Here is a 14,556-nt window from a genome sequence, read left to right as displayed (position 1 = left end):
TGTGTATGTTGGGTCGGACTCGGAGGATTCCGTGGCCAGTGAGCAGGTCGAGGGAAAGGACGCACAGGAGATTATAGAACCCGAAGTTGTTCATCATGCTCAAATTCATGCTAGCACTTCCGGTTACGGAGCACTACAGCCCAGGAGCACCTGGAGGCATTCATGCTCATGTCAAGTGAAAAAGACATTTTGATGTCCTTGGACACAGACACAATTGTTGACATGGTGGCAGAAAAGAGTAGCCTAATGAGACGCCTTCTCATCATCTAACATGTGCATGGCCATCCCTGAGACTGTCTTCTGTAAGGTAAAGTGAACACACACACACAAATTCTCCCGATGAGAATTTATCACGTTGACGGGACGACGTTAATTTTAATCCCACACACATTTTGGAGACACAAAAGCTTGTGTGCTTATGCTTCTGTTTTGTAATATGTTCAAGGTGAAATTGAAATGACAGTGAAAGTGTGTTTTCATGGTGTTTAGGTGTCTGGTATTTGTTCATTGGGGGTTCGGTGTGGACAGGTGGGTGGATGTGTGAGTGCGTGTTTGGGGGTGGTTTCGTCGGGCCAATAGTGGGCTGGTCCAGAGGAAAAATGCCAGGGCCGAAATTTGTTCCCAGTCCGACCCTGGCCCTGTTGATAGTGGGTGGAGCTTGCTGAGCAGTGAACAAGCTTTTTACCTGTAGCCTATTAACTAAAATGGGGAGGTCAAGCAGTAAAGTTAATCTGACACAGTAGCAAAGACGGTGTCACAAAAGGCAGCAACAACCACCGGCAAATGGTACGGTTGGAGTCTTGTTCTCGGACTTGACTCGAAATTTTCTTTAATGACTTAGACTTGACTCGGACTTGAACACTGGGGACTGGAGGCTGGACTCAGACTCGAGCTTTAGTGACTCGCCGACAACACTGGCAGCGTGATGGAGTATTTCTGTAAAATCTAGCATGTACAGTTTAAAGGAAGAGAAAACTGATTTGTGTTTGCACCACAGTGACTAATTTCAGTGTAATTGTTTATACACCGTGAACAGTTTATGCTTTTATATTCAAATGATGTACACAAATTACATCAAGATTCTGACTTCACAATGTAAGCGGAGTATGATAGTTGTTCACCGCATTGCTTATAGTTTGAAGAGTACAAATGTACTTCTTGTTTGTGGACATTTCTAATGACTGGTGTTAAGCACTGTGAATGTGATGATAAAAGCTCGTGATTTTGCTGGCAGTTCCATTGAGAATTATCCCTTACAAAAATCTACCATGGTTTACTATGGTTTTACCATGGTTTTTATGTAGTAACCATGATTCTACCATGGTATCTCATGGTTATTCTAAGTACTATGAACCAACCATAGTATTACTATGGTTCATCCATGGTAGTAACCATGGTTCTACTATGGTATTTCATGATGATTCTAGTACTATGAACCAACCATAGTATTACTATGGTTTATCCATGGTAGTAACCATGGATCTACTATGGTATTTCATGGTGATTCTAAGTACTATGAACCAACCATAGCATTACTGTGGTTTATCCATAGTACTGCAGTAGCTGTGGTAGCATCATAGTTGTATGTGTAATAGGTCATAGTACTACGAAATTAGTTTAAAAAGGGATAGTATGGTTTTTAAAAGGATGCACTAACTGTAGTATTACCATGCTTTCGTCCAACAGTCAATGCTGTAGAGAAGGATCTCGATTAACAGCCCAGATACGTTAACATTTACTTAGAACCTAAAAATTTAAGTGAACATTGAGGTAAAATGCACCATGGTTTTCATGGTTACCCAAAAAACCATGAAAACCATAAATAATTATAAACCATGGTAAAACCATGGTTAGTTTTCATAGTAAAACCATGGTTAATTTTTGTAAGGGATTGGAAGACTTCAGGAAAATGGATAAATTTTTGAGATACAACACTGGTACTCGTTTAGTCATCCAATCAGGCAATCACGTGGCAGCAGTGTAATGCGTAAACATCTTGCAGATGCAGATTTCATGTTAAGAGCTTCAGGTAATGTTCACATCAAACATCGGAATGGTCGAAGACGTGATCCTAGTTTGACAGCTTCATGATCGGTGGGGGTAGATGGGTTCATTTGAGTATTTCAGAAACAGGATTTCCTGCTGATCTCCTGGGGTTTTAACACCCGATTGTCTCTTGAGTTCACACAATGGTGTGAAAAACAAAATGTGTTGCAAGCGGCAGTTCTGGGGGTGAGAAAACCTTGCTATTCAAAGAGGTTCGACAAAAATGAGCACATTGGTTCAAGCTTCTAGGAAGGAAACTCGAATAACCATTCTTTACAACTATGGTGAGCAGAAAAGCATCTCAGGATGCACAGCCTTTCAAACCTTGAGGCAGATGGGATACAAAAGCAGAAGACTGCATCGGGTTCCACTCCTGTCAACGAAGAACAGGAATTTGAGACTGTAGTGGGCACTGAATGATTTTTCAACTGTTCAACTGTTATGCAGCCTGTGAGGTGTTTCAAATGATATAAAGTAATAACATACAGTCACTGATGTACGTAAGTCAGGCACAGAAGAACGTGGGAAAGTTTTATTTAAAAATATTTCTCCAAAAACATTTTTTCAGTTGTGCATTTTTTCCTCCCTGCAAAGCTGGTTTTCAAATGATCACTCTATTTTAAGATGGCTGGTCTGGATAGAAAATAGCACTGAGTCTGTTCCTGTAATGTCTAACAAGGTGAAACACGGTTGTAGAAGTATCTTAGTCGACTCCACGTAACATTTTTATTCCATTTTTAGGGCATGGGGACGTTGCCCTTCAGTTCACACCACAGGTTTTCAGTTGGGTGTCTTTGCAAAACAGATTTTTTTTTCGACCATTTGTGTTGATTTGGTTGTATATTTGGCTTATCATCTTCTTAGAAGTTCTAACTATGGCCAAATCTGAATATCCTGGAAGAAATTCGTCAATCATGACTGGAGCCTTGAACCTCCAGTGACAAAATGGCCACAAATTCTCATTTTCCTTGTGTGTGTAAATACTAGTGCATTTCAAAATATTGGAATATTGGGAAACGGTTAGACTGCCTTTCAGATTTTTCAAGTGTAGGTCATAAAAAGAATTCTCCCTGACACCCAATTATTATTATTATTATTATTTTTGTTTTTTTTTTAGTGGAGCGAAAGCTACTGAATTCAAATCACAGACTTCCAATTTGATTAGAGTTTTTTTTTTTTTCCCGAATAGAACAATTACTGAGTTTTGGGCCATGTGGCCCTAAATTTGCCACTATTTTTTCCTGCTTCACCATGACCCAATTCAACATACTACGTCATGCATCACATGGTGGGCTTTCCCCGTTTGTGCAAGGCATTGTGATGGGATACAAATTTGAAACGGGAGAGGAAAATGGAGGACGTGAGCATGTGAATGAAACGTGAAAGACCGATTACAGTAGCAGAAAGCGAGAAGAAAAGACATTATGTTGCGAAGGAAAGGAAACGCAGGACCAAACTAATAAATATCGGCGCTCAGCGAGCACCTCGGTGTGATCAGCTGTTCGTTTAGCGACAGAATGATGTAACTGTCAGTGCACGGTCAAGGTAAACCTGTAGATGGCAGTAATGCAACACTGGATGCGAGCTGCCGTAAAACCCAAAAGAAGAAGAAAAAGAAGTCGATGAAAGTAAACCTGTGCATGTGCTCACGGACTTCCTCTATCTGCTTGACTGTGTGAAGCGAACGATTTCCCTCAAATTAAATAACTTCCCAGCCACAGAATGGCCTGTTTTTGTGGGGTATTTTTTAGATATTACAGAAATAAACAGACATCGGAATGACCACATTTCAGAGGGAACTAAATTTCACCGATTTTATGAAATCGAAAAGCCGTCTTACTTTAATTTTTTTTTCTAATTTAATTCAAAAAAGTAAACTTTTATAGATTCTATATTCATTACATGTAAAGTGAAATATTTCAAGGCTTTTTTGTTTGTTTGTTTTAATTTTGATGATTATGGCTTCTGGCTCATGAAAATCAGAAATCCAATATCTCAAAATATTCGAATATTTCATTTCGAGTTTGAGTAAAACAGTATAAATTATCCTTCTTACTGAGTGCTTGGACAATGTGCCCCTGGATCTAATTTCTGGCAGATCTACAACTGCTTCAACCAAGTGAAAATGTTTTGTTCTGATTCCGATGGCCCTACAGTATTTCAGTACACAGTGCTCTTATCTCTTACAGTTCTGCTGCTTCTTCTCTTTCGAGAAAAGGTTTACGGTGCAATTCTGTTTTCGATATGTTTATTGAATATTTCTCAATGGATGAGTCCTTCCCATCGAAATACACTGAGGGAAATGTTGGCACAGTGACGACAGCTCCACAATCAATCTTTCTTTTACATTTCTCTTTCATTCATTCTATTTCAAGTCACTTCAGTTGTGAAAAGAACACTTTTCAACTTTCAGGAGGTTTCTAAAACATGCATGTAAAAGAAAAATCCAGGAAGTAACTGCAATGTATTTCAGTAAAAGTTATGTATAGTGCAAAAAGTGTCCAGAGATCCAATACATTTTGGTGGGAAAGAAGTTCCTTCATGAGCTTTTCAAGAAAGTTCTCCTGATGCTGGAGGAGATGAACCCAATTTCAGTTTGAGAAGCACTTTGCTTGGTTCTCAGGAATCTTTTCACACTTTGCTTCACTCTCACTACATCTACAAAATTTATATCATGTGTGCATGTGCATTTTTTTCCAACTCCAGTGTGTGTGTGTGTGTTTGTTTTTTTAAAACTGTATTTCATTTCATACAGATGGAGCATATTTTCAGCAGTTCCTCAGTATGGCTTCATTTTTTGTCGTTTACTGTCAAGTTGTTTAATTCAACAGTTGCCTCATGTCCTCTGCTGTGACGGGATACATGAGGACGCACTGCCTCTTCTGAGTGACTGCGGCTGAGGGGTTTCGTCCATCAATAAGCAAGATGGGAAATATGGAGTGGAATTTGATGATTTCAGCCACCGAGTCAAACGCCTGGAATGAAAGGCAACATAAAGTTAAAACCTGATCAACCAAACATACATTCATGACCCAATTCTCAAACAGCTATATATACCGATCAGCCATAACATTTTGACCACTAACAGGTGAAGTGAATAACAGTGATAATCTCATTACAATGGTACCTGTCAACGGGTGGGATATATTAAGTAGCAAGAGAACAGTCAGTTCTTGAAGTTGATGTGTTGGAAGCAGGAAAAATGGGCAAGCATAAGGTTCTGGGAGACTTTAACAAAGGCCAAATTGTGATGGCTAGATGACTGGCTCTGAGCTTCTCCAAAATGGCACGTCTTGTGGGGTGTTCCCAGTATGCAGTGGTTCGTACCTACCAAAAGTGGTCCAAGGAAGGACAACCGGTGAACCAGCGACAGGGTCATGGGTGTCGAAGGCTCACTGATTCGTATGAGGCACGAAGGCTAGCCTAGATGGTCCAATCCCACAGAAGAGCAACTGTAGCACAAACTGCTGAAAAAGTTAATGCTGACACGTTTCTGTTTTAGCCAGCATTGAATTTTTCAGCAGTTTGTGCGACAGTAGCTCTTTTGTGGGGTTGGATCTTTGTGCCCCACGCCTTGGCCACCCATGATCTTGTCGCCGGTTCACCATTTGTCCTTTCTCTGACCACTTTTGGTCAGTACGAACCACTGCATACCAGGAACACCCCGCAAGATGTGCTATTTTGGAGACGCAATTTGTCAAAGTCACTCAGATCCTTACGCTTGCCCATTTTTCTTGCTTCCAACACATCAACTTTGAGAACTCACTGTTCTCTTGCTGCCTCATATATCCCACCCCTTGACAGTGCCATCGTAACGAAATAATCAATGTTATTCACGTCACCTGTCAGTGGTCAAAATGTTATGGCTGATCAGTGTATATTTATCAACCATGATGAACTTCCCTGATTACAATGACGACTGGCTTCATCCTAAAATACATTCTACAATACAATATATTGTACAAACAGTTCAGTCACCAAAGGTGGTATTCTGAACATAGCCATAATCGAAAAGTAAACCTACAACATTATTTTTCATGGTTTGGACCATGGTCAGAGACAGTTATTTTGCTAACACTGCTTGTTAAATGGTATTTTCTACTGGTCTACCTTGACACACTATGATGGTAGCATGGTCATTTAGGACACAACTCAGGAGACACACTTACTCGACATATCATGCTGTACTAACTATTGTATCGGTGTAGTTTACCATCATTGGATATCTTAGTATTTTCAAACGTTATTTTTAAGACGAGCCAGTTGTCGAGCTAACTGGGAAAACAAACATGCGATGTGACAGATCAACTTTTTTGCTGAAGGACATTTTCTGCTTATTCTATCAAAGAGTAGAACAAACCTATCATTAATTATGCCATCATAGTTTTCATAGCATACACGTTTCACACATTCAATAGTGTGCTTTGGGATGTAGCCATTGAGAGACTGGTAAAGCTGACACCATAATTCCACTCACGTCGTCAGTCTTGATTCTGGTTCCCAGTGAGTACTTGCAGGTCTCCTCACAAAAACGAATCTGCACGTTAAAGACTCTGTTGTTGTAAAATATGGCCAAGACGAATGGCTCCTGTTTAGTGTGCTTGGAGCAATCGCGCACTAGAAAAGCTCCCTCCTGTCAACAAAGAGCACAGGATGCAATACAATATGAAGTTTGTGCTTCTCATATGGGCTAAAACATAATAATGATTTAAAAATGGAGTTTGAAGGTAAGAACTGTATTATCTGTAGTCCTGTGCTAAAATGGAGCCTTGCTGGACGCCACAAATGAAGGAGAGGAGTGAAGAGCTGTCATATGGACTCTTTGAGACACTTCATCTAACTGCGATTCATTATGCCGTGACATATTGGAGGCTTGATTACTGGACTGAATGCACTGGAGGTGCAGCTGTTATGCTGCAGATGTGACCATAAATCGCCTTGAAGGTGACCGATGCCTGTGATTTCTCCTTCAACTAAACAGACATTTACCTCCAAGTTTGTGCGGTCCTTTCTTCTAAATAAATGCAATTTATTGCGCAGTTGTTTCAAAGTTCGAATCCTAAGAATAATCTAGTGCTGATGAGCCAGAAGATCAAGTATTTCGTTATTTTCTTTGTACCACTGATCTGTTTCTCAATACGTTCACTGGCCACTTTTTTAGGTACACCCATCCACCTGCTGTTTGATACAGTTCTCGAATCAGCCGATCCCTTGACAGCAGCACGATGCATAAAATGGGAAAAATTGTGATCTCACAATGAAGCATGACTTTCTTTCACTGTGGCATGGGTGTTGGTTTGAGCCAGATGGACTGGTTTGAGTATTTCAGAAACTGCTGATCTCCTGGGGTTTTCACACACAACAGGCTCTAGAGTTTACACAGACAGAATGGTGCGAAAAACAAAAAAAATCGACTGAGTGGTCTACAGTTCTGTGGGTAGAAACAAACATCTTGTTGACAAGAGCGGTCAGAGGATAAATGGCCAGGTTGATACGAACTTTTTTGCCAGGATGGTTATAGCAACTCATACCAACTCTTTACAACCGTGGTGAGCAGAAAAGCATCTCAGCATGCAACAGCAGAAGACCACATTGGGTTCCACTCCTGCAGCCAAGAAGAGGAATCTTAGAATCAAAAACAAGTTCCTATTAAAGTGAGTGCAAAAAGGGTGTAAATTACAACTCTATTCTCAAAGTATTGCCACTTTTTTCTTGTCATATGACTTTTTTTCTCAAATATTGCAGTTTTTCCTTATAATGACATAAAAGTTTTTTTTCTTAAAAGATTAATTCCTTCATTAATTCATTTTCAAAACTGCTTATCAACTGCAGGTGAGCTGGAGCCAAGCTCAGCCAACTTCAGACAAGAGGCGGGGTACATCCTGGACAAGTTGCCAATTTATTGCAAAGCCAATACAGAGAGGCAGACAACCATTCACACCCCTACTCATTCACACTTATGGGCAATTTAGAGTAGCGAGCTGAACACGTGTCTTTGGATTGTAGGAGGAAGCCCACTCAAGCATAAGGAGAATGTTCAAACTCCACACAGAACAGCCTTCGTTGACCATCTTGCTGTGCCTTTCTTGAAATATTTTCATTTAATTTTTTGAAAGATTCTGACTTTATTCTTGAAATCTTGTATTTGTGTGCATATGTGTGTTTAGGGTGGAGGTTTACCCGGTTCACCAGATGCAGTGCATGCTCTGCTTCCACTCGACTAAAGCCTCCTACATACCATTCCTTCTCAGCAGTTGCCTGAAACAGAAACACTGAATCATCTCTTACGAACACAAAACCTCACTTTTTTCACTCCATGGTGCACTATATATATGAGCCATTCCACCGAATCGGTGCCATTTCCGTCCCTAGAAAATTACATGTATAAATGCACATAAAAATGTACTTTAAAATACATTTCCTTATTACGCAGAATGTCCTGCACGTTGATCTGATTTCAAATTTAAGATATATAATTGTAAGGATTAATAAAAACTACCTAAAACACTGAAAAATAGCATGTGTTACCTGTCCCCGCACACTAACTTTATACTTAACTATGAAATATTATGATTAAAATCCTTCAGAAACAGTATTTCTTTTGCACTGTTGTGTAACTCCGTATCCTCTCCATGGTTTAAATATATTTTTTTCATAAGAAATCCACAATATTTTAGTTAAAATACACATTTTAGTTGTGTCCCTGGGTTTTCACTCAGTCCTGTTACCCAAACATATTACCCCATCTGACAAATTTGGAACATTCCATAAATCACATGCTTAACAGGAAGTTACATCAGTTGTGTCTTCTGAAGGCCATGGGAAGACCAAAAGTTAGTTCTCTCATTTACTTTTCTGTATATTTGATGATTTTTTAACTTTGAATGATAAGGTCAACGTCAACATACTGTCCTGTTACTTAAATTATTTCTTAGATGATATTTGTTTATTTTAAAAATACAGATTTCTGGTAAATCACTAGAATGTGCTAAGTGTGGTCATGCTATTAGTGATGACGCCATGTTGCTTAATTCCATGTATTAGCTAATCCTAGGCTAAAAACTCAATCCTGTTGCTTTCAGATGTCACTTGAGTTTTGGTAACAGGACTGAAAAAAAATGCAGCTATCTTTGACTTCCAAACCTTGTAAAAAAATAAATAATGTAGCTTGAGCCTTTTGAATAGTTAAATATGTGTGTTATTATAATCAGTGTTGAAAAGATATCACAAATTAAGTTTAATTTGGGAGTGGTACAACAAGCAAATGGCACCCATTCGGTGGAATGTCCCATATATATACAACCCCGATTCCAAAAAAGTTGGGACAAAGTACAAATTGTAAATAAAAATGGAATGCAATAATTTACAAATCTCAAAAACTGATATTGTATTCACAATAGAACATAGACAACATATCAAATGTCGAAAGTGAGACATTTTGAAATTTCATGCCAAATATTGGCTCATTTGAAATTTCATGACAGCAACACATCTCAAAAAAGTTGGGACGGGGCAATAAGAGGCTGGAAAAGTTAAAGGTACGAAAAAGGAACAACTGGAGGACCAAATTGCAACTCATTAGGTCAATTGGCAATAGGTCATTAACATGACTGGGTATAAAAAGAGCATCTTGGAGTGGCAGCGGCTCTCAGAAGTAAAGATGGGAAGAGGTTCACCAATCCCCCTAATTCTGCGCCGACAAATAGCGGAGCAATATCAGAAAGGAGTTCGACAGTGTAAAATTGCAAAGAGTTTGAACATATCATCATCTACAGTGCATAATATCATCAAAAGATTCAGAGAATCTGGAAGAATCTCTGTGCGTAAGGGTCAAGGCCGGAAAACCATACTGGGTGCCCGTGATCTTCGGGCCCTTAGACGGCACTGCATCACATACAGGCATGCTTCTGTATTGGAAATCACAAAATGGGCTCAGGAATATTTCCAGAGAACATTATCTGTGAACACAATTCACCGTGCCATCCGCCATTGCCAGCTAAAACTCTATAGTTCAAAGAAGAAGCCGTATCTAAACATGATCCAGAAGCGCAGACGTCTTCTCTGGGCCAAGGCTCATTTAAAATGGACTGTGGCAAAGTGGAAAACTGTTCTGTGGTCAGACGAATCAAAATTTGAAGTTCTTTATGGAAATCAGGGACGCCGTGTCATTCGGACTAAAGAGGAGAAGGACGACCCAAGTTGTTATCAGCGCTCAGTTCTGAAGCCTGCATCTCTGATGGTATGGGGTTGCATTAGTGCGTGTGGCATGGGCAGCTTACACATCTGGAAAGACACCATCAATGCTGAAAGGTATATCCAGGTTCTAGAGCAACATATGCTCCCATCCAGGTGACGTCTCTTTCAGGGAAGACCTTGCATTTTCCAACATGACAATGCCAAACCACATACTGCATCAATTACAGCATCATGGCTGCGTAGAAGAAGGGTCCGGGTACTGAACTGGCCAGCCTGCAGTCCAGATCTTTCACCCATAGAAAACATTTGGCGCATCATAAAACAGAAGATATGACAAAAAAGACCTAAGACAGTTGAGCAACTCGAATCCTACATCAGACAAGAATGGGTTAACATTCCTATCCCTAAACTTGAGCAACTTGTCTCCTCAGTCCCCAGACATTTACAGACTGTTGTAAAGAGAAAAGGGGATGTCTCACAGTGGTAAACATGGCCTTGTCCCAACTTTTTTAAGATGTGTTGTTGTCATGAAATTTAAAATCACCTAATTTTTCTCTTTAAATGATACATTTTCTCAGTTTAAACATTTGATATGTCATCTATGTTCTATTCTGAATAAAATATGGAATTTTGAAACTTCCACATCATTGCATTTCGTTTTTATTTACAATTTTTACTTTGTCCCAACTTTTTTGGAATCGGGGTTTTATATATATATATATATATATATATATATATATATATATATATATATATATATATATATATATATCCTTCTCATTGGCCTCCCTACTAAATCCCTTCAAAGACAACAATACATTCAGAACTCTGCAGCGAGACTCATCACCCATACCAAACAATCTGCTCATATCACCCCCATTCTTTCTCAGCTTCACTGGCTACCTGTTCTGTCCCGTATTAAGTATAAAATCCGACTACTCACCTTCAAAGCCCTCCATAACCTTGCTCCTTCTTCCATCCATGACCTTCTGACCCCTTACACTCCATCCCACTCTCTCAGATCCTCCAGCCATAATCCCCTTGCTGCCCCCCGCACCAGACTCTCTACCCTGGGTGGCAGGTGCTTCAGCGCCGTGGCCCCCAAGCTCTGGAAATCCCTCCCTCAACCCCTCCATGACTGCTCTTCCATTCCTTTCTTCAAATCTCATCTTAAAACCTTTCTGTTTCATGAACACGTCTCATCCTCCACCACTGCATAAACTGACCACTCTTTCGCAACATTTTGTTTTGTTTGTCTGTGTGTGTTCTGTTTTCTTTGACCTATGTAAAGCGGCCTTGAGTTTGAGAAAGGCGCTATATAAATGTAACTTATTATTATTATTATTTCACACTCATATCTAGTGCACTTTATGAGACTCAGCTCACCTTTCAGCTTCCATACTATTAATTGCTATTTTTAAAAAAAACCATCGACACAAAATTGTATTTTGTGCATGTGTTTTGTGCATCCGGTTAAAAATCTACTCATAATTGTGCAACAATTTTACAATGTTACAAAGGACGACAGTTTCCCCATTGATGGTGTTGTACTGCTTTTTCGCTGTTCTCATATGACACATCTGTCACGCATTATGTCATTCAACAGAAATGCAAACAAACAACACATGAACTGTGTATTTCTCCTTCAGGAGAGTTCCTTCTCTTTTATTTACCAGCACTGAGGTAAAGAGAAGATATGATCGGAGAGGGATAAATAAACATAACAGTTGATGTAAAATCTAACGACATGTGATGTGTGTTTGTGTGTGTTTTAGAGTACAGTGGATATAAAAAGTGTACACACCCTGTTAAAGTGATAGGTTTTTCTGATGTAAAAAAATGAGGCCACGATAAATAATTTCAAAACTTTTCCCAGCTTGAATGTGACCTATAACCTGTACAATTCAATTGAAAAACAAACAAATCTGTTTGGGGGAAAAACATTAAAAAAAAAAAAACATACAATAAGCTGGTTGCATAAGTGTGCACACCCTTAAACTAATACTTTGCTGAATCACCTTTTGATTTAATTACAGCATTCAGTCTTTTTGGGTTCACGCCTGCCATCAATTAAAATGACTCTGATTAACCCCAAATAAAGTTCAGACATTTACTCAGTTGCATTCTCCAGCAAAAGCCAGGGTTCACAGAGAGCTTACAAAGCATCAAAGGGATCTCATTGTTGAAAGGTATCAGTCAGGAGAAGGGTACAAAAACATTTCCACGCCATTAGATATACCATGGAGCATGGTGAAGACAGTCATCAAGAAGTGGAGAAAATATGAGATAACAGTGACATTAATGAGAACTGGACGTCCCTCCAAAACCGATGAAAAGACAAGACGAAAACTGGTCAGGGAAGCTGCCAAGAGGCCTACAGCAACACTGAAGGAGCTGCAGGAATTTCTGACAAGTACTGGTTGTGTACTACATGTGACAACCATCTCCCGTATTCTCCATATGTCTGGATTATGAGGTAGGGTCAAAGAAAAACATCCAGGCCTAAAAAAACCCACCATCAACTCTCCCAAAACCATGTGGGAAAATGTGCTATGGTCTGATGAAACCAAGATTGACCTTTTTGGCTACAGTTCCAAAAGGTATGCTTGGTGTGAAAACAACACCAAAAGAACACCATACCCACGGTGAAGCATGGTGGTGGCAGCATCATGTTTTGGGGTTGTTTTTCTTCAGCTCGAGCAGGGGCTTTAGTCAAGGTGGAGGGAATAATGAACTGTTCTAAATACCAGTCAATTTTGGCAAAAAAAAAACCCTTCAGGTGTCTGCTAGAAAGCTGAAGATGAAGAGAAATTTCACCTTTCAGCATGACAATGACCCCAAAAAGGTTTTGGAATGGCCGAGCCGGAGCCCAGACCTAAATCCAATTGAAAATCTGTGGGGTGACCTGAAGAGGGCTGTGCACAAGAGATGCCCTCGCAATCTGACAGATTTGGAGCACTTTTGCAAGGAAGAGTGGGCAAATATTGCCAAGTCTAGATGTGGCAGGCTGATAGACTCCGACCCAAAAAGACTGAATGCTGTCATGAAATAAGAAGACGCTTCAACAAAGTATTAGTTTCAGGGTGTGCACACTTATGCAACCAAGTTTTTTTATTTTTTATGTTTTTCCCCCGAACAGATTTGTTTGTTTTTCAGTTGAATTGTACAGGTTATAGGTCACATTAAAGGTGGAAAAAGTTTTGAAATGATTTATCGTGGTCTCATTTTTTTTTTTTACATCAGAAAAACCTATCATTTTAACAGGGTGTGTACACTTTCTATATCCACTGTATGCGTGTTGTTACCTCTACTGGTTTGCTGTGTCCTGTATAGCTGGCCTGCTCCGTGTCTGCTTTAACCTGCGGCCACTCATGATGCATATGTCTGAATGAATCTATCACGAGGATATCACAGCATGATGAACAAATAAAACAACACAACATGCCATTGATATTTCTCAAGAGTGGAGAATAAAGACACGCACCATGTACAGCGGTCCTTTCCGTGAAGTAGCTTTAGAGGAAAGAGTATGAAATACACCATTAAATACAGTTACACTGCATATGGATTAAGTCAGAGTGTGTGTTCCAGTGCATAAGAGCAGTCTTTAAACAGAATGTGTGTTCGTGTTTATGATATCATGACATGCACTGTTGAATTCTCAAATCTGATTGGTCAGAAGGTGTTTATTTGGGGTTTTTTTTTGAAACCGTTGAAAGCTTTAAAAGAAGAGACGTAAAACTTCCACGCTCACGAGCAACTGTGACAATTTGTAAGCAAACATGGCCGCCAAGTTTGCTTTGTTAAATACGGAAGATTTGGAGAGAATTTTGAAAGAGAAAGACGCGTTGAATACCCGAAAGGAATGTGCATCTTCTCTCATCTCATTATCTCTAGCCACTTTATCCTATTCTACAGGGTTGCAGGCAAGCTGGAGCCTATCCCAGCTGACTATGGGTGAAAAGGAATGTATAATAATAATAATCTCATCTCATTATCTCTAGCCGCTTTATCCTGTCCTACAGGGTCGCAGGCAAGCTGGAACCTATCCCAGCTGACTACAGGCGAAAAGGAATGTATAATAATAATATTAATAATAATAATGTCTGGCTTTCTTCGTGGTCTATCAGATATATTCCATTCAGCTCCTCGTCTTTGACTTGTTCAGTATCATGCTAGCTGAATGGAATATATCTGATATACCACTCAATGCCAGCCAATACTATTTAAATAATATTCTGCTAATATTATTAAATATAATCTCATCTCATTATCTGTAGCCGCTTTATCCTTCTACAGGGTCGCAGGCGAGCT

At 39.6% G+C, this 14,556-nt stretch overlaps 1 protein-coding gene across 2 annotated transcripts in view; it reads right to left on the bottom strand.

Annotated features, from left to right (window-relative positions):
- Positions 1–4,277: 4,277 nt before the first annotated feature.
- The window catches only part of LOC132868397 (cytokine-dependent hematopoietic cell linker), a 49,038-nt gene continuing 38,759 nt past the window's right edge, over positions 4,278–14,556 (bottom strand). For both annotated transcript variants that reach the window (XM_060901247.1, XM_060901248.1), the window contains 5 exons: positions 13,727–13,755; positions 13,548–13,636; positions 8,227–8,304; positions 6,524–6,679; positions 4,278–5,021 (listed from right to left, as the gene is read on the bottom strand). In XM_060901247.1, the coding sequence (XP_060757230.1) occupies positions 4,866–5,021; positions 6,524–6,679; positions 8,227–8,304; positions 13,548–13,636; positions 13,727–13,755 (508 nt within the window). In that variant the 3' untranslated portion in view covers positions 4,278–4,865. The remainder of the gene's footprint in view (positions 5,022–6,523; positions 6,680–8,226; positions 8,305–13,547; positions 13,637–13,726; positions 13,756–14,556) is intronic.

The sequence above is a fragment of the Neoarius graeffei genome, chromosome 20, assembly GCF_027579695.1.
Source record: "Neoarius graeffei isolate fNeoGra1 chromosome 20, fNeoGra1.pri, whole genome shotgun sequence".
In the NCBI taxonomy this organism is placed as follows: Eukaryota; Metazoa; Chordata; class Actinopteri; order Siluriformes; family Ariidae; genus Neoarius; species Neoarius graeffei.
The sequence above is the reverse complement of the archived record's forward strand: the minus strand, read 5'-3'. Positions and strand labels throughout refer to the sequence as shown.